Source organism: Meles meles, chromosome 10, assembly GCF_922984935.1.
Source record: "Meles meles chromosome 10, mMelMel3.1 paternal haplotype, whole genome shotgun sequence".
NCBI lineage: Eukaryota > Metazoa > Chordata > Mammalia > Carnivora > Mustelidae > Meles > Meles meles.
In genome coordinates, this window is record NC_060075.1 from 48,853,963 (window position 1) to 48,873,635 (window position 19,673).

The 19,673-nt window shown below is 44.5% G+C and overlaps 1 protein-coding gene across 1 annotated transcript in view; it reads left to right on the top strand.

Moving 5' to 3' along the window:
- The first annotated feature begins 6,124 nt into the window (after positions 1-6,124).
- JAZF1 (JAZF zinc finger 1) overlaps positions 6,125-19,673 on the top strand; it is a 315,462-nt gene continuing 301,913 nt past the window's right edge. Inside the window, exon 1 of the mRNA XM_046020335.1 lies at positions 6,125-6,339. Coding sequence (XP_045876291.1) covers positions 6,225-6,339 — 115 coding nt within the window. The 5' untranslated portion in view covers positions 6,125-6,224. The remainder of the gene's footprint in view (positions 6,340-19,673) is intronic.

The window sequence follows — 19,673 nt, forward strand, 5'->3', positions numbered from 1 at the left end:
GACAATGAGTGCATTTTGAAAAGTAACATAATTTGGTTCATTTTGAATGTGCAGCATTCTGCAGACATCCAATTATGAAGATCATTGAGTAGAAAACCACTCTGATGGTGAGGCTTGGTGCCGAGGGATGCTAGCAGGGGAGGGAAGATCACGGAGCAATGTTTCCAACTTGATCCTCTAGCCCAGTCTCCCTCGACACTTGTTTGAGTCGTAGAGGAAAAGGATTGTCAAGTGGGAGCTGACAAAACCTCGAAAAGCTAGGACAAAAAAATTGCTAGCAGCCTTGGAAGGGATAGAAAATCTTCAACATTGGGTACTGTTGGGCGAACATCAATAATGCCTAAGGACACCTGCCTGGGCAAAAAGGCTGTGCAGTGTTTTTTCAAGCAGTAGTGCTTTAGTGACTGATTACAGTCAACAGCAACAAGAGTCATCACCTGAGTGAGCCCAAGTTGGAAAGAGGAAATGGCAGACACCGGAGCCAAGAGGACAGTACGTGGGGTCCACTGAGTACCCGTGGCAGGTGCTGAGAACCAGTTCAGGAGGACCTTGCAAAGCATCTGGTGTTCCCTCATGAGAGGAGAGACTGTACTTGTCTTATTCAAATTGTATCCCTTCTATCTTGCACAGTGGACCAGCCTATGCAGATGTACAAATCCTAGGGTCATGGTTCCTGCAGTTGCCTCTATAAATAATGCCATTTGGGGTCATGTAGCAGGAGCTTGCATAGAAGTTCAATCAAAATATGTCGAAGGAACGAATGAAATCGTGATGGGTTGGCCGCTTTTGTGGCCATATTAAAAGCTCAACCTGGGTGGCCAGACCCCGTCAGATTTGGATTTAGAGCTATCATCTGGGTAGCAGTGTGGCAGATTGCAGCAGGGGAATAAACCCAGGATGCCCAATTAGAACTCTGGTCATTGGTTGGATGTTTCATTAATTTAGTTCTTTTTTAAAAAAAAATATTTTATTTATTTATTTGACACAGAGAGAGAGATTACAAGTAGGCAGGAAGGCAGAGAAAGAGGGAGAAGCAGACTCCCCGCTGAGCAGAGAGCCCAATGCGGGGCTCCATCCCAGGACCCTGAGATCATGACCTGAGCAGAAAGCAGAGGCTTAACCCACTGAGCCACTGATCACCCCTAATTTAGTTCTAGAGAAATCCTGCATGCAGCTGGAAACAAAAATGCTGTAACTATGCACATAGTGAGTGAGGCAGAAGCAGCCAGGTAGACAGCTAAGGGGTAATACCCATGAGGACTGGTCACTGGTGGTATCCAACTAGAGAACCGCCATTACTCATTCTAAGGCCAACGCTTAAATCTAGGCAGAATCAGACTGGGGACCAAAATGAGAGTTAATCACCAAAGAGTAGAGAAAGCTGATTCATTTCTGAGCTGGAGTAAAACCAATACAAAAAACTTGAAGGTTTGTTTGCATAAATATTAAACAAGAAAATCTGAAATAGACATCATCCTCCTTGGAAGGTGAAGCTTAAAGAAAACATCCTGTCAAGACAAAGGTTGCTGTTGGCAGAAGTGGCAGCCCATGTCTTCAAGAGTGTCATTCTTTTTTTTTTTTTTAGATTTTATTTTCATTTTTTAATAAAAGATTTTATTTATTTTTTTGACAGAATGAGAGAGAAGGGAAGAGAGGGCACAAGCAGGGGGAGCAGCAGGCAGAGGGAGAGGGAGAAGCAGGCTCCCCGCAGAGCAAGGAGCCTGATATGGGGCTCAGTGCCAGGACCCTGGGATCATGACCTGAGCTAAAGGCAGAAGTTTATTTATTTATTTATTTATTTATTTATTTATTTATTTATTCAAATTTTTATTTATTTATTTGACACAGAGCCCCGCATTGTGTCACAAGTATCACTTGTGTCACAAGATCACAAGTAGGCAGAGAGGCAGGCAGAGAGAGTGGGGAAGCAGGCTCCCTGCTGAGCAGAGAGCCCGATGCGGGGCTCGATTCCAGGACCCTGAGATCATGAACCGAGCCGAAGGCAGAGGCTTAACCCACTGAGCCACCCAGGTGCCCCTAAAGGCAGAAGTTTAGAACTGACCCATCCAGGTGCCCTAACATTTTTTTTTCAATTTGTTATGTATTATTTTATTTTATTTTTTGGAATTTTATTTATTTGACAGAGAGAGAAAGAGAGAGAGAGATCACAAGTAGGCAGAGAGGCAGGCAGATAGAGAGGGGGAAGCCGACTCCCTGTCGAGCAAAGAGCCTTATGCGGGGCCCGATCCTAGGACCCTGAGATCATGACCTGAGCTTAAGAGGCAGAGGCTTAATCCACTGAGCCACTCAGGCGCCCCAAAGATTTTATTTTTAAGTGATGTTGACATCCAATGTGGGGCTTGAATTCACAACCCCAAGATCACGGGTTACAGACTCCATCCACTGAGGCAGCCAGGCACCCCAAGAGCTGCCATTCTTATAAGTGGCCACAGACTGGCATGAGAAGAAGTAGACCAGGCTCCTGACCTGTTCAGTCTAATCAGTCTATGTGGTGGTGGTGATGGTGAAAGGAATGCCTCCAGGCACTTACTACAAGCCTGTTTATATCCAGTAAACCTGAAAAGCAACTTAAGAGGGACCTCACTCAGAAAACTTGAGAAAGCTAGAATTAAAGGCAGTATGGAGAGTTCAACTCAAAACAGAATCCAAGTTTCATTACACATCCTCTTGTAGTGCTAACACATGTTCATGCAGGACACAGGAACTGCAAGGTTTTATCAGAATATTCCTAAATTAACCAAGTCCCTATGTGGAGGCCAATTTCATGAAGCAGAATCATCAGGTGGCTTTGGTTGGTTCCATTAGACTGATGGATTCACGCTTTGCTGGCAGCTGCACCAGCCCTTGGTCAGTGGCCATTCTGGATTTTGGGAAATTGCTCCTGGATCCCAAATCATTTGTAATGCTAAGTACCCAGCTATGGGGCTATGTCCGTACTTTGTCCCTGGGGAAAGGCAAATGGCTTGCAAGAAAAGGGTCTTAAGCCCACGGAACGCTTCTGGCTCTACCCACTACCCTATCTTTCTGACTCCTCAGTTCTCTCACCGTCCCTTTCCTTTGAAATATTTTTACTACCCAAATCAGGCAGACAAATGTTTTTTTGTAAATGTAGAGATATATCAGTCATCATTTTCTCTTGGACATAACAGGCTGAAATGTTTATTCGCCATATTTTTATAGCCTAGTGTTGACTTTATCTGAGGGGACACCTTTAAAACAAACACTTTTATTTTTAAAATTGAAAGAAAAGTTTTTTACATAGGCTCTAGGCCCAATGTGGGGCTTGAACTCATAACCCCAAGATCAAGAGTCATATGCTCTTCTGACTAAGCTAGGCAGGCACCCCTGAAACAAATATTTTTAAATGTAGTTAGCTGATGGTAAGCAAGCTATTGTGATTTTTAAAAAATCTGCATGTGGTTACTATATATTTGTTCTTTTATTGTTACTGATGCCTGACTGAACGCACTATGAATACAGAGAGGAACGTGGCTGTGTGAGATGGGGGAGAACACACTCCATGTCCCTGGCCTCAGTTTATTTACCACATCTACAATCAGTGGCTCTGACAGTCAGAGTATCTTCCTAAACCTAATAGACCATGATTATGCATCTAATATAAAGGCCAGCAATGCCTAGAGTGTGCAGATTATAAAAACAAACAGAATGTCACATAGGCAGAGCTTCAGTTCATATAAGAATTAGAGTGGAAGATCAAATGAGTCCTTACAAAATATTAATGTAAAGGTAAAAAGGTAAGGAAAGGTTTAAAAAAATTAAATTTTAAAGGTAAAAGGTAAACAAAATCTTAAAAATCTGATTTATGTTATTTTGGCTTACTTCACCAAAAAGCTCTATTTATTAAGTTTGGCCTATCGTTTGTACACTAGTGTGCATGAGCAGAACCCAGTCCCCTTACTTGTCTTCTACCTGTACATTTCTGGTACTTTCCATTTCTGAGTCTCTTGCCTGGAGTTAATAGTTCCATGTGGACAGTTTTTTTCTCTAGAGGACAGAGTTTCCACTTCTCCAAAGCTCTTCATAATTCCTAGATCTTGCGCGGTGGTGGTGGTGCCTATCACTTATCTCTAGGGGGAAGCTGTTCTGGTACCAGTTTGGGCTGACATTGCCCTGTCCTGTTCCTTCGGGTGGTGTGTGTCTGCCAGATATTCTGCCTGCTCCCAGCTGAAGGCCTTCCCAGACTGGGCAGCTGAATGCACTGCACAGCTGCCAAAATTCTAATTCAAGATCTAGAATTCTAACTCCTGCTCTTTAGACCCTTGTCTGCCCCTGGCTCCAGTCTCCAGCCAACCAGGTCGCTGGCTCATTATCAGGCCCACCCAGGCCCTGCCCCCACCCACACATGGGCCCAGGAAACCATTCTTGGCACCCAACTGAACTTCAATGATACAATCGCCCCAGCCCCAGCCGCATCCAACCCAACTCTCTCAGCACAAGTTTGTCACCTTGTGAAAGGGGCAAGAAGAAATGGGAGAGAAGGGGAAATGCCATGGGTGAGGGAACTAATCAACCCCAGTCACTGTGACTGTCCGATTGTAAAACTTTGATGGTGCCTTCCTCACTCTGAAAACTCAAATGAAAAATACTAACTGTGGGAAATGAATATAGTTTATGGAAAGGGGAACATTTTCTGTATGTATCTGCACCAGAGGTGTAAGTGAAATTCGTCCTAAGGAAAAGTGCTAAATTTAGTATGCCTGTCTTAATTAAAAAATGCACTATCGGATTATAAACTGCTGATCATGTATAACCGTCCTTAGGCCCCTGGAAAAGTGCTCTCAGATTTACACACTTTGCAGGTAAAAATACAAGTGTGGGCACCTGGGTGGCTCAGTCCGTTAAGCCTTGCCTTAGGCTCAAGTCATGATCCCAAAGTCCCAAGTTGGGCTCAGGTCATGATCCCAAAGTCCCAAGTTGGGCTTCCTGCTCACGGGGAGCCTGCTTCTCCCTCTGCCTGCCACTCCCCCTGCTTGAGCTCTTTCTTTCTGATAAATAAATAAACGAGTAAATAAATAAATAAAATCTTTAAAAAAAAAATCGTGCAACTGGGGCTGGAGGTGGGGACCAGAAAGTAACCCATTCTTAGTAAAAGGCCGGTTTTAGGGGGAAGCTACCAAATTCAACTTAAGTGTTTAACTGGCCAACATTATGGTTTAAATGTGTAATCAAGATTGATTGTAGGAGTCTTTTCTCTTTTAAATGAAGAGTAAATATGTCCCTCGACCCTGTTTTTACTCCTTCTAGCCTTAACCAAGGCACTGGCCTTTCTGCTAATAGTCTTGCTCCCAGAGAGAGGGGTGAGTCAATTCCCAGACCTCAGATAGGGCAGTGGGGTGCTATAATTTGGGGAAATGAAATAATTTTCGTTTTTGTTTTCCCAAAAGGAGCAGGGAGTATAACAAATGTGGTACATATGTAAAACACGGGCAAATGCACTTGACAATCCAGAAATCTATTTTGAAATTTAAATAAAGCTAAGATTTTCTTTTGGCCTAGAGGGAAATTTCATTAAAATCAATTAGTTAGTACAAACCTCCAGAGAAAAATGACTTAAAAAAAAGGTTTAAAGAGTAAGGTGCACACAATTACCTTTCCTGGGTCCCCTGTGAATGTCAGTGTCACACCTAGACAGGTGGCCAAGTGCAAACAAATGCCCCCGAGTGGGGCCTAGGTAACTCCCTGAATTCTCATCGCGGGATGCATATGTAATTAATAGATGTGTATATATCAAGAAGGTAATACACATAACCAAGGAAGCTCCAAACAGATTGCATGTATTACCAACTGTGAAGGGCAGGCCGACAAGATAAAGTTGGTGGCAGGAGCTCGCAGGTGAGGCCTCGGTCCAGGAGCCGAGGTTGGGGCCGCACAGCTGTTGCAGCGCGCCTTGATCCCTCCTCCCAGCTGCGGCGGCCTCCCCCCCCCCCCACCCTCCCCCCGCCACTCCCGACGCCGCCGCCGCCGCCACCGCCTCCCTCTGCCTCCCGGTCTCTCCTCGCTCTCCTTCATCGCTCTAGCCCCCTCTCCCTCCGTCCCGTTCTCTCCGCTCCCCTCACCCCGCCTCTCTCCCCCTCCCCCAGCCCCTCCTCTCCTCACCCCACCCTGCCTCCCTCCCTCCCTCCCTCCGCCCGCCGGCCCGGCGCTCGCAGAGCCGACACCAGGGGGGCTCTCGATGTAGCACCATGACAGGCATCGCCGCCGCCTCCTTCTTCTCCAATACCTGCCGATTCGGGGGCTGCGGACTCCACTTCCCCACCCTGGCCGACCTCATCGAGCACATCGAGGACAACCACATCGGTAAATGGCCCGGGGGTGGGCGGGGGTGCCCTGCGCGCGGAAACTCCTGCCCAGGCGAGAACCCCAGAATGGCCAGGGGTGGCCGGGAGGGAGGCAGGCGGCGGCAGAGCGGGAGGGTGTGTGCAAGCCCGGGGCGTGGGGGTGACGGGATGCGGAGGCGCGAGGTGCTTGGGGGGGGCGGGGAGCGGGCTGGGGTGGGGGAGGGGGCGAGCGCCCCGAGGTGCCGGGGCCGGCGGGCGGCCGGGCTAGGGGATTCTGAGGGGCGTGCGCGCCGGCGGCGAAGTGGTGGGAGTCGGGGTGCGCCGCGGCGGGGGCGCCGGGAGGAGGGACCCGGCGGCGGGGAGATGCGGTGGCGGGGCCGGGCGCCGGCGGAGGGGGCGCGGGGCGGAGGGCGCGGCTGGGCCGGGCGGCTGGCGCTGGGCAGGGGCGCGGAGTTAGTTGGCCTGGTGGTCGGGGCGGCCCGAGGCGCCGGGGGGCGGCGGGGGGCGGGCGCTGCACGCCGCCCGCTGCTTCCGCCCGGGCTTGAGCTGTCAGGGCTCGGCGGCGGCTGCAGCCGCTGGGAGGTGGGAGCGGGGGGGGGGGGCGGGGGTGGCTCCACCGCGGCAGCCATTCCGCTTCCTCCTCCCGCCGCCGCCGCCACTGCGTCCTGTCAGCGCGGGTTGCTAGGTGTGGTGCGTCGGGAGGGGGCGGGAGCCGGCGGCCGCGGGCGGAGGACGCGGCTCTAGCCTCTGCGCCCGGGCCGCGGACTCGCTCAGCCCGGCCGGGGACGCGGGCCTGGGGGCCCTGGGCACCCGCCCCTGGCCTGGCGCGGACGCCGGGGCGCTGCGGGCTGAGGTGCCGAGGACGCCCGCGGGTCGCGCCCAACGCCCCAGGCCGGGCGGCCCCGGAGGCCCCTGCGGCTGTGTCTGCTGGAGAGCAGTCCCCTGGGGCCGCGGCCGGGTGTTTAAACGTGTCCCGGCTCAGATTTGCCTTTCCGCTGGTGCTAGGCCCGAGGTGCGCCGGCTGCGCCCGGGATCCGCGGCGGCGGCGGCGGCCTGCGCAGCGCCCGGGGCGCGGGGGACTCGAGGGCCGCGGTGGGAGGGGGCGCCGGCTGCTTTCCCTTCCTGCCCGGGACCCCGGGGCCTTTCAACAAGTCCTTGAATTCGCAGGAGTCCTTGCACACATTAACGGACTCTGAGTCCCTGCGAGGGGAGATCCAGCCACCTGCAGAAGGTGTGGCTGGCGCCCACGAGTTGTCCTGTGTGGGCTGGAAGGTGAAGGGACCGCGTGATGTCCCGTCGGGGCTGTCCAATACGGAGAACCTGTAAATTCAGCCCAGAAAGCCATTTCCAAATGAATGCTGTGGACTCACCCATGTGGATGCAACTCACGTTTCTACAAAGTTGTGAGAATAAATCACGACTGCTGTGTATTTATGCACGAATAAAATGAGGGCCAGCCTTATGCTCTTTGCTTAGTATAATGCTTTCTCTTGGCACACAGTGGGTGCTTAATAAGCGTTGATTGCTAGTTGAGCATAGGATAAGAGGGGCAGGGGCATCCGGAATGGGAAGCAGTCATTTGAAAATGTCTACCGAATGTCTTTCAAGAAATACTCCTGATGAATAATTGTCCAGGTTTGAAATTTAAAAGTTTTAAAACATCCCTATAAGAGTTTCCGCCGTCTCCTAGGATAGAGGTGTGAGAGAAGTAGGCAAATTTTGGTAGTCCTAAAAGCAGGAATTTAATCGAGTAACAAATTTGCTGATTCATATCATGACTGAATAGCCATAACCGAAGGTACTTAAAGGATCAATCAGATTTTTCATGATGGGCAGTTTAAAATAAAACAGAAACTCCAGTAATGCAGAGTTCCAAGAGAAATTTGGGTAGTTCAGTTTCCTTTCCTTTCAATAATAAGCAGAAAACAATAGGTAGAAACAAATAAGAAATAAATAGGTATTATAGAAATATATAAATAAATATTTCCCAACTTAAGGAGGTCTGTCATTGCATATCCCATTCACTTTTGCTAAGAGTTAGTTCAGGATAAATTATAATTAATGTAAGGTGAGTAATAATTTTCCCACATTGACTGCCTACTTGGACTAGCTGGTTAAATGAAATATCAGTTATATTTTTAAAAATGTGTTAAAGACGGTTATCCCACTTGAGGATTTAGTTTATAATCAATTAGATTTTAAATGGTTGGTGGATCAAAGGAGCTTTTTAAGTTTGCAGAAATTGTTGTTAGTATTGGGTAAACATTTTTAAAGTGGGTTAAAGGTTCTGTAAATTTTCTGAAACTCAGTTTTTAAGTTACGCTCATCCCCAAAGGGCTAGTCTTCTAATGAAAATATTGAAGAATTAAGCTTATAACAATAGTTATGACTTAGGCACACTGTGTGGCAAGGCTAACAATGACTGTACTTTGGAATTAGTTTAAAACCAGCCAGCTTTATGAAAAATAAATGCTCGAAATGAACAATCACTTGAAATTCCCAGAGGGAAGAGATGAACTTAAATTACTGGGTGCCTCTACAGAGCAGAGGCCCTTTGCTTTTAAAGACAGTCCTGTATGGACAAATAAGAATTGACCTCGAGAAGGGTAAAAACATCCTGATTAGTAGGCAGTGACGCGTAAATACACTTGGTGAGGGGCCGTGAGTGCAAATATATTGGTCCAAGCATTTAGTGAAAGTTCTCTGTATGGATTGTTAAGTGGTTTTTATTTATTGTTTGTGGTTCAGTCCATAAATTTTTGGAGGCAGATGGTTATTGTTAATATTTGATTTCTGATTGCATGTCCTTGTTATTGAGTAGCCACATTAAAAAGATGCATGAAAGGACTACTAAAATATTTATTTTAATATTATCTTTCATTTTTTCATAGAGCTTGTTATTTAGTAATCATAGGAGTATTAGAAGTATGTCCAGGTAGTAGTTCCATCTTGGGGAACTTTCTGAGTTACTACTTTTTAACTGCTAGTCAGAATCCTTAAGCAGTAATGACATGAAGGTTTGTGGGACTATGGTGTGGTTTTTATTTGACAGATTTTTCAAGGCATTTGGTTGGTATACAAGGCCCACAGTTTTCATTATATAATTGTAACACTTAGTTCAGATTAAGTGCATTAAGTGGAGAATAACTATCTTTGTTTTGTTACATATGTGCATTTAACTCTTGTTTTTAACCATTTTCCAATACCCATAGGAACAAGGATGTGGGGCCGTAGAGTTAAGGGAAGTGTGATTTTTCTCCCATCCTCTGTCTTAGCTCTCTTCCTCCTAGAGGAGTACAACACCCGTGTTCGTTTCTGTGTTGGTCCTTGCCTTTCATTGCTGGTCTAGTACTGGAGTGCCTCCCTGTCTCTATGGACAACCCTGGTATCCTGGCTCAAGCCCTTCCTTCAACTTAACATTGCCTAGAAATCCCATAGCCTGCAGTTTTAAGTGTTTCTTAATCAGCTTTGCTCTCAATTCATTCATAGCCCAGCTCTGTTTCCTGGAGATGGGAAGAGGTGATCAAGATTTGTTTGATTCTTACTGTGAGTAGATACTTGAGTTTGTAGAAACACTCTTGACATGCAAATCCTAGATAGGTGAAGCTAAACTGGTAACTAGGAATCACAGAAACACCAAGGGCACTAAATTTAGCACTGAAGGTCAATGTCACAGACTCATGAAATGCCCGCTGTCCGTGCATCTCAGTGCTGAGAAATCTTTTGGGTTTTGGTCTCAGAAAGGGAACTGTTTATTTATTCTTGCTAGATTTGATTATTTGGTACATTTGTAAAAGTACCTCTGTGTGTTAAATTTATTTATGTGATAATATATATTTAGTATCTATTTTATACCAGGCATAGTTCTAGGCCCTTGGTATTTTTGGTGAACAAAGATCCCAACTTTGGGGAGTTTATGCTCTAGTGGTGGGAGATAGACAGTAAACACTCAACGTAAAAATAAATAGGATGTTGAAGGTGGTTATGAAAAAGAGAGAGAGATTAGAGGAGGCTAAGGGTAGATTGAGAGGAGAAAGTGTTAGAATTTTTAATTGGTTGGTCAGGGTAGACTTCACTGAGAAGCTAAAGGGCAATCTTGACAGAAGGGAGAAAGTTAGCCATGAGAACATGGGGAACATCAGGACCCAGGCAGAGGGAGTAGACAGTGCAAAGGCCCCAAGGCAGCTTGCACCTCTTAAACTGAAACAGAGAATCTGACCCGTTTTAGTTATTCTTGTGATAGTACTCAACTAAAAGTTCATTTCGAGCTTTCCCAGGTGTTAGGAGCCTCGGCTTTGCTATTTTTGACTCAGATTTTCCTGTAGGGGCCATATTAGGAGATGAAATACTATTGACCTAGTGGCTTGCAGTAGCTTTGACTTGGTGGTTCTTGATGCTGCATGTCAACAGGTTTTTGTGCATTTCTATTAGTTTCCTCATTTCCAAAACCAAAAGGGATAAATCTGTGCTGCTTCATTTGAGAGGGTAGATTTGTAAACCATCTAATTAGTAAAGGTCAAAGTCCCTGGATGGAAAAATAAGGTGCTTACTCTACTGCCAATAGTGTACAATTTGGCTCCAACAATAGTTTAGTAAATAATTACATTATCTTCTTAAAGTAACACCATAGTATGCTAAATAGATGGGTATATAGAATAGGTAATAGGCCCTTATTATCCCCACTTTATAGGTGAATAAACTGAGGCACAGAAAGGTTATATAACTTGCCTTAAGTTTCCATGGCTGGCCAAGTGTGAACTGGAATTTGGATTTTAGACTGGTAACAGAGCTAGATAGTATTCCCTACTTCCCACCCCACCCCCACCAGAGGCAATTGGTCTGTGTTTCATTCTTGAGAAAATAGCTCTGAACTCTTGAAGCAAGGATCATCTGAGAGGCAGTGTAGTGAACGTAGCATGTTTGGGTTTGACTATACACCTCTGATGCTTGTCAGCCTCACTGTGCCTCAGTTTCTGCCTCTGTACAGTGAGGACAGTGACAGCACCTACCCCATGCACTGGCTGAGGAAGATTAAGTGTAAAGTACTCATTTATAAGTCACCTGGTTTTCTTGCCATTTTGTGTAATCCTACTATGAAAGACTACTGTAGAGGTTAACAGAATGTGGGATGTGTCCACCTACAACTCTGTGAAATCATGAGGCCCTTCCCAGGAAAGGTTGCAAACAGGAAATGGGAAACCCTTCAGCAGTCCTGCATTGGGGTTATAGGCTCTGGCCACTTTCTCTACTCTGTGGCTAGAGGTACTTCAGGTGCTGGCAGAGGCCTTTGCCACTGTGGACTGGAAAGTGGTGTAAAGGCCAGTGGCCTCCAGCATGGCCTTTCCTTGTGGCCTGTATTTATTTGGAAAAACCCAGGACTAGAAAGAGGCACTATGCTTTGAGCTTGTGGGCACATTCCTCTGAGGACACTTCCTGTGGGGAGAAGGAATGACTGAAGGAGTAAGTAAATGAATGAAAGGCTTGTCACTCCCTGCCCTGCTCTTTGCCTGTACCCTGTGGCTTGGCGGCAAGGTGCCCTGCTGCTCCCTCCCATAGTTCCCAAGGAGGTCCCAGGTACAGAGCCAGGCGAGGTTTCAAGTGCGTGCGTGTGCGTGAGGGCACGCACATACCACCCAGTGTGGGGGGCCCTACATCTCAACTCACAGCATTCTCTAGAACAGTTTTCCATTTGCACCAGTTCTCACCTGTAAACAGCTCACCCTTTGTGGACCCTTGCTAGTGAACGTTTGATCTCCTAAATCTTAAAAGTTTTGATTGTTTTCTGGTTGTACTGTCCATGTTTTCTGGTGTGTGACTGAGATGCACGGACAGAAAAATTGCCTGCAACCGACTGGGTTGATAAAAGCCTCCATATTAGGTAAAGAGCTTCCTTTAGAATGCCTGTATTTTGGAGACCTCTCCCACCGTGACTGTACTAGAGGGGCAAACTGCTGGTTGTTTCCAGAAAACCCGATTCTTCCCACTGATGACAGTGAAGAAGTCTCCTGGCCGGAGCAGCCTACTGACACTTGGTGTGAGGGGCTTTCCTGGGAGTATCTCAAAGCCAAAGGCCTTGTGTTTTAGACTGAGATCTGAGAGACAGGACAATGCTATCAAACCCCTTTAAGAAGCCTCCCTTTTTTTCCCTAGCTTTTGCTTTTAGGACAATAAAACAGACCCCACATTTCTTGATATTTCTCTCCCCCACCCATCCTGACCCCTGCCCTCAGATCTGGCCTGTATGCTACTGAACTTGCTGGACTTGAGATAATGTATTTTGTTTCATGATGAAGTAACAGATTTGCTCCATGTAGACCTTGCTCAAGTGTTGAATAGCACATATTTGTTTAGAACCTGAAAATCAGAAACTGCAAATGTCAGAAATTTACAGGAGGTTTGGAAAAAAAGTCTTTCAATTTTAATATGCTCATTCAGTTTAAAGAAAATTATATTTTCCCTTGCACTAAAACTACTGCAGTGTTGCAGTAGTTTTCACCTATTATTTTATTTAAAGGCCAGCTGCAAGCAGGAACTGCATTAATGGATATTCTCTTTAAGGATGAAGTCTTCCCAGTAGTTCTCTTCACTCTGGCAGGAGTCAGAGTGACTCTCTTGGGTCACTAGCTCCAGACTCTCTGTCTAGCGTTGTTAGTCTCCTAATGGCTAGAGTGGCCCTTGCTTGGCTCACCCACAGGCCTCCTAAAGGAAGCCCTGTTTGTTTTCTGCCAGACACGGATGGTGACTTTCTTCTGAGATGGGACATCTTTGAGGGGACAAGATCTCCATGTCATGTTTCAATTATTGACATGAAACGACTCACTCTGTCTTTGGTATTCTATAGAGAATTGATATATAGATATACTATGTAGATAAATGACATATATAGTATATAAAATACATATATGTATATAATACATATTTAATATATTTATACATGTATGTGAATATCTCCACACCCACATGCATACATATGTGTACATATATAAGTGTGTATGTATATGTATGTATGTGTATATAATACCTGTATACATTTATAATTTATATCATAGCTCACTCTGTCAGAATCACTATGTATAATGAGGACTACCACACACGTTTTAAAAAATATTATTTATTTATTTACTTGAGAGAGAGCGCGCAGAGAGAGCACCGGTGTGATAAGGGTGGGGGAGATTCCCCCCGGAGCAGGCAGCCTGATGCGGGGCTCCGTCCCAGGACCCTGGGATCACGACCTGAGCTGAAGGCTGATGCTTCACTGACTGAGCCACCTGGGCGCCTCTACCACACATATTTTTGAGTTTTTACTATATATGCTAGTACTCAAGACAGTACTTTGTTTCCAAGGAATTGAAATTTATTTGGAAAGACCATATATATACAGACTGAGATAAATGATGGGTAATGATAGGGACCGTAGAAGCAGATTTATTGTGAAGCTAGTGAAGCTCAAGCCCCAGGGCCCCACAGCTGTACAGCCCATGTTTTACCATGTATGAATACATTCCTAGGACCCACACAGCCCTTTCCAGGGTCCTGGAGAAGCCCTAGAAGTGTGTGCAGCAGGGTGTTCTTGGGATCATAACTTGTAAAAATTGGAAAAGTAGGGGGGCGCCTGTGTGGCTCAGTGGGTTGAAGCCTCTGCCTTCGGCTCAGGTCATGATCCCAGGGTGCTGGGATCGAGCCCCTCATCGGGCTCTCTGCTTAGCGGGGAGCCTGCTTCCTCCTCTCTCTCTGCCTGCCTCTCTGCCTACTTGTGATCTCTGTATGTCAAATAAATAAATAAAATCCTAAAAAAAAAAAAAACTGGAAAAGTAGGATTAACAGCCATTGGCTAACATTTTCTTTTCTTCTGTGACTTCCCCTCTGTAACATGTCTCCTTGGGTTCAGTGACCTCGGAGTTGAGAGTATCTTTGAGATAGAACGAGGGGAAACTTGAATTTGGGACATACTTCGTTTGGGTTTAATGGTGCATATTTCTGTGATTCTTGGTCATCTCTGTGTCTAGTGAAGTTATTCGTAGCTCTCCGAATATGCAGTCACTTCCCAGGACCACTGTCCATTGTGCCAGCTCAGCTGGTGTCCTTACACACAGGGGCGGGGCCAGAGGTAGTATTGCAGTATGGATGTGTACTATGGCATCTACCAGTAGGAATTACTTTGAAATGTATGGAGCCAGAAGCAAGTCTGGAAAATTCTTCTGTTTGTTAAATGTGTAAAATTCTGAGTAGGGAGTTCAGTTCTTACCTAAGTGTAGCTAATATGGAAGTTCCTTCTGTTAGGAATATACTCAATAATGCAGTACAGCATATAATATATAATATTTATAATATATATATTATATGTTACATATTTACATTCATATATGGTTATATATATTTATATATTATAAAATTATATGTAATTATATATAATGCAGTGTGAGATAGTGTACATTTACAAATACACCATGTTTTTTATAGACTGTCTGTGTTTAAGTTGCTTGCTCATTTGACTCGTGTGTGTATCAACACAACAAAAAATATTGACAGCAAATTAGTTAATTAGTGTCATCAACATAAAGAATATTTGAAGTCTGTCAATGCATAAGAAAGCTTGAAATGCCCTGAATTCTTATGGCTCATATATGAAGGAAAATTAATAAAGGTGTTTACAAGTTTGACAGTGATCCTAAAAATTTATATGGCTTTACCAATAAGGAGCTGGGAGGCTGAAAGTAACTTTTCTGAATTATCAATAATTAAAATAGTACTGATCACCCACACTTGAGGAAAGACTGATTTATGTTTGTGCCTTATAGAAAATAATATTAATATATATCATTATCATATGAGAAGTAATCAAAGAATATGAAGCCCAAAAGAAGTTTTTATAGCAGTGTTATCAGCAGGTGAATTTGCATACTGGGTTCTTGTTCTGGATTTTGATTTTTTGATGTTTTGGTAATGTTAGCTTTTAAAATTTTGTATTTTGTTGTGATTTCTTACTCTAAATAAATGATAATTTTTGTAATCATTTTGTATTTGTAATTTTTTTCCCCATGAAGAGTTAAAGCTGCAGGCCTCACAAAACATGGATCCATTTCTTGTTACCACTTAGGGAGTCAATACCATGTACCAGAGATTGTATTAACCAATTTTCATACAGTATTTAATTCACCTTCAGTGCAAGCTTATGAAATAAACATTATTCCATCCTAGAAGTACTTCTGATTTGGAGTTAAATAAGAATTCTAGTGAAATATGAACCAGCATGTTTATTTTGGTAAGATTATAAGACAGAAATATTTTCCTACAGAACAGAAAGCCTCTGTTACCTCAGAAAATAGCATCATCATAATTGGTCATTCCCTCTTTGTCCTGTAGCACCTGAGTACCTGCCCACTATTCTTCAGGGTAAGCCCCTGTATACTTTTCCTCCCACCAAAGCACAGCCCTTCCTGGAGGATGGGCCTTGACATCTTCCCAGCCTCTTCCTCAAGAAGTGTTTGAAATGAAACGAAAATAAAAATTGGGAAGTGTTTTGGATGGTAAAAAGAGAAAGTTCCAAGGTAGCTTTGGGTGGTGAAAAACATCTTTGAAGCTAATCTTCTTTGGAAGTATGCATATATGAAAAATAATACATTTATGTGTTTCTGTGTGTGTTTATGGCAGACATAAATTCCAGTTATGCAGTTAGCCCAAACAGTGTATATTAAGGGAATTTGAAGAACACTTCGTTTTAAGTAGATTTGAAAGAGAAATGCGTGCTTTATTTTCATATTTAGGAGTTGAACTTGGTGAGGCTTGTTCCACGTTGAGGATATTATGAAGCTCAGTTGAATGATTTCTTGCCTTACTTACAGTATGTGGTTGCCTAGAACATCCTACGACTTAAACAATGGTAGGACAAAAGCGTATCTTGCTTCCTCTCAGCTTTTTGCTGGAGCATTTTGGTATAAAGGAGGCAGGGGGTTGGGAGGAGGAGAAGCTTGGACTGTAAGGCAGGATTTTGAATCTTGAATCCAACTACCTTTTAGCTTTTCTAATTTGGACAGTTCTGATAGTCTTCTTGTTTGTATAAAATAGTAACAGTAGCTATTGTTTATTAGCCACCTACTAGTGAGGCACAGCTAATTGCTCTTTACCACTGCTTAAGAATGCAGCATGTTTCCCATCTGACGTGAGACATAGGCCAAGACATAGAACAAATAATGTAGCTTATAGTGCACAACCAGAAAAATGCTCAGGGGCGTAAGGGGTAGGCTTTGTTCTCTGGTGTCCTCCTGTACCTTAGTACCTGCTTTATACAGCCTGCATTGTGGCCCTGTACAAGATGTTTACGTTTTAATAAAGGCTCTTTTTTTTTCCCCGAGATTTTATTTATTTGACAGAGACAGTGAGAGAGGGAACACAAGCAGGGGGAGTGGGAGAGGGAAAAGCAGGCTTCCCGCTGAGCAGGGAGCCTGAGGTGGGGCTGAATCCCAGGACCTGGGATCATGACCTGAGCCAAAGGCAAAGGCTTAACCAACTGAGCCACCTAGGACCCCAGTGGAGGCTCTTGTGAACCTGAGTGCCTCACATACAGAAGAAAGGTTGGATTTCCAGAGGCAACAGTTTGGATCATAGGGGAGATACTTTGGTGCCTGCCTTCCTGTAGAAATAGAAATATTCCCAGGGGCGCCTGGGTGGCTCAGTCACTTAAGAGTCTGACTTGGTTTCAGCTCAGGTCATGATCTGGTGGTCATGAGATCAAGGCCCATGTCAGGCTCTGTGCTAAGCTGAGTGTGGAGCCTGCTTGGGATTATCCCTCTCCTCCCTCTGCTACTCTGCACCCCACCCCCCATGCGCACTGTCTCTCAAAAAACACAAATAAGATTAAAAAAAAAAAATAGGTATGTTTCCGGGCTGCTGATGTTGTTTACAGTGGTTGGGAAGGTCCATGAGCATCCCCTCATCACAATAACAGCAATGGAATGAAGAATTTGGTAGTTCTAAAATGGTTGTCATTACTGCATTGTCTAAAGGTGCTAACTAGTTTTCCCTCCTCAAGGATACTTATTTCTCTCGGGGTGGGATCCTCCTGGTAACCTAACACTATACACACAAACTTCTCTTTTAGTTTAGGTTTCCAAATTAAAGTATTGGCATTATGTTCATGTCCATTAATTTGAAAATTTGTCTGGACCAATGATAACTAATGGGACCCAGCTATAAACACTGTGAATGAAGAGCTGAAACCCCAGTTGCCTGGGTTTGTGTAGAGCCGTTCCTGCCGGACACTTCCCTGGTGTCCTTCGCAGAGAGCGCTTTTCAGGTCCTCTGACTTCATCCCAGGCCTTCAGCAGCTGCTGCAGGAGCACATCTGGGCTTACAGTTGAATCACCATTTTTCTTACCTAATCATTCAACGAAAGTCTCTCGAATGCTAATTCAGCTGCCTGATTGTCAGTACATAGTGTAATTATATAAGTAATGGCAAAAGTGTAGAAATTTGTAAAGACCTATTTGTACAGCTTACCATTAAGTAAACTGAACAGCATGGTAATAAGCATAAATAAGCATAAATTTATTATGCCCATGCTTCTTCAGGTATCAAACATCCAATGAAAGAAATGGGGTATTGAACCTGTTACCGAAAGCCTTCACCCCAGAAATTCTAGAAGAGCTTATCTAGGCCTCTCACATCCCCAGCTAATGTCACTTTATTAAGATAACTGACAGGCTGGTGGACTGCGGACTAAAATTCCTCTTCAGGGCTCAGCGGATCTCTCATGGGTAGTTCATAGACCCCAAGGAAGGCTATAGAGAGTTTCAATTTTAGATCTTTACTGAGGTGATCTTTGGATAGGATATTTCTGACACCAGACATCTGGAGTTTGGCACCAACTCATTGGCTGACAGTGTTTGCTTTAAACTAATATGTCTCAATGTTCTCCCTGAGCTGGAAACTCCCTTCTGTATGTTGGCCTCACTTCAGCACTGAGCACTTCCAGGGGCTCACACCAAAATATTTATTTGAAATATGGGAACACCAGACAAGAAATTTGATTAAGAGGCGTTATATGGACATTTCATGTCAAATGTTAAAACAAAGACATAATATTTTGTCAAAACCCAGAAAGATAATGGCACCTTAAGTGTTAATGTAATATATATTGTGAAGTAATGAGAATTATTCTTATCAGTGGCCTGTGGCAATCAGTCTTATTGATTTACAAGTCCCTATGTGGCAGCAGTTTTCAACAGGAGTTGTCATCGGAATCACAGGGGTGAACCTGGATAAAGGTTCCACCCCCAGAGCTTATGATGGGATTGACATGGGGTGATCTGAGTCTGAGCACCTGTCAAGGTTGATTGTAATTTGTTGTTAGAGTTGGGAACCCATTGGTTTACACTGATGGAATAACTAGCATTGTGAAGATTGCGGATTTTTTTTTTTTTTTTTTTTTTTTAAGAAGGAATAACGCTTTTAAAAGGGTGTGCCCTTTTTGGGTTTCAGTTCTGTAGGTGTAATTTTTAGTTTTAATGGAGGCAAGCATTTAATATAGAACAGTTTTGAAGATGGGCTCCTATCTCAGGTATGGACTTTGAGCACAAAGGCCCAAAATGGGAAACCTGTCTCCTAAACCTCTCAAACTTGATGCCCTCAGGAATACCGTGTATGAGCACAGTGACCAAATTCAGTCTAATTGGGAGTGGTCCCCACCACTCTGGCAAACTAGGGAGAGCCCTGGCTTTGCTCATAGAGGCAGCTGCCACTCACCTGCAGCCCAGTGCTGTCAGGCTGGAGTGCAGGCAGCTAGCAGACTCTTGTCCTTATTTGGGAGAGAGAAGCTAGGAACTAAGATGTTTCTATGAAATCTCTCTTCTTATACTGGTTTACAACCAGTACAGATGGTTTTAAAACATGGTGCAAGAAACTGTTCCCCTCCTGCTAATCACTGTATTTAATATGACACCGTTGAGAGGTTGTGTGTTTTCTTATTTTATTTTATTTTTTAAGATTTTATTTATTTATATGACAGACAGAGATCACAAGTAGGCAGAGAGGCAGACAGAGAGAGAGAGGGGGGAAGCAGGCTCCCTGCCAAGCAGAGAGCCCAATGTGGGGCTTGATCCCAGGACCTTGGAATTATGATCTGAGCCGAAGGCGGAGGCTTTAACCCACTGAGCCACCCAGGTGCCCCAGGTCGTGTGTTTTAATGGAGTATGGATAGATGCTGAGATGCGTAGTAAATTTTGAAGACAGTTGTTTCCAGCCAAAAAGCTATCCGTACTACACAAGGTATAATGGAAAGAATAGTAGCTATAATTTTATTTTGTTTTTAAATTTCCATTTCTTTTTAGGAAATGGTTAACTGTTTTTTAAAATGAA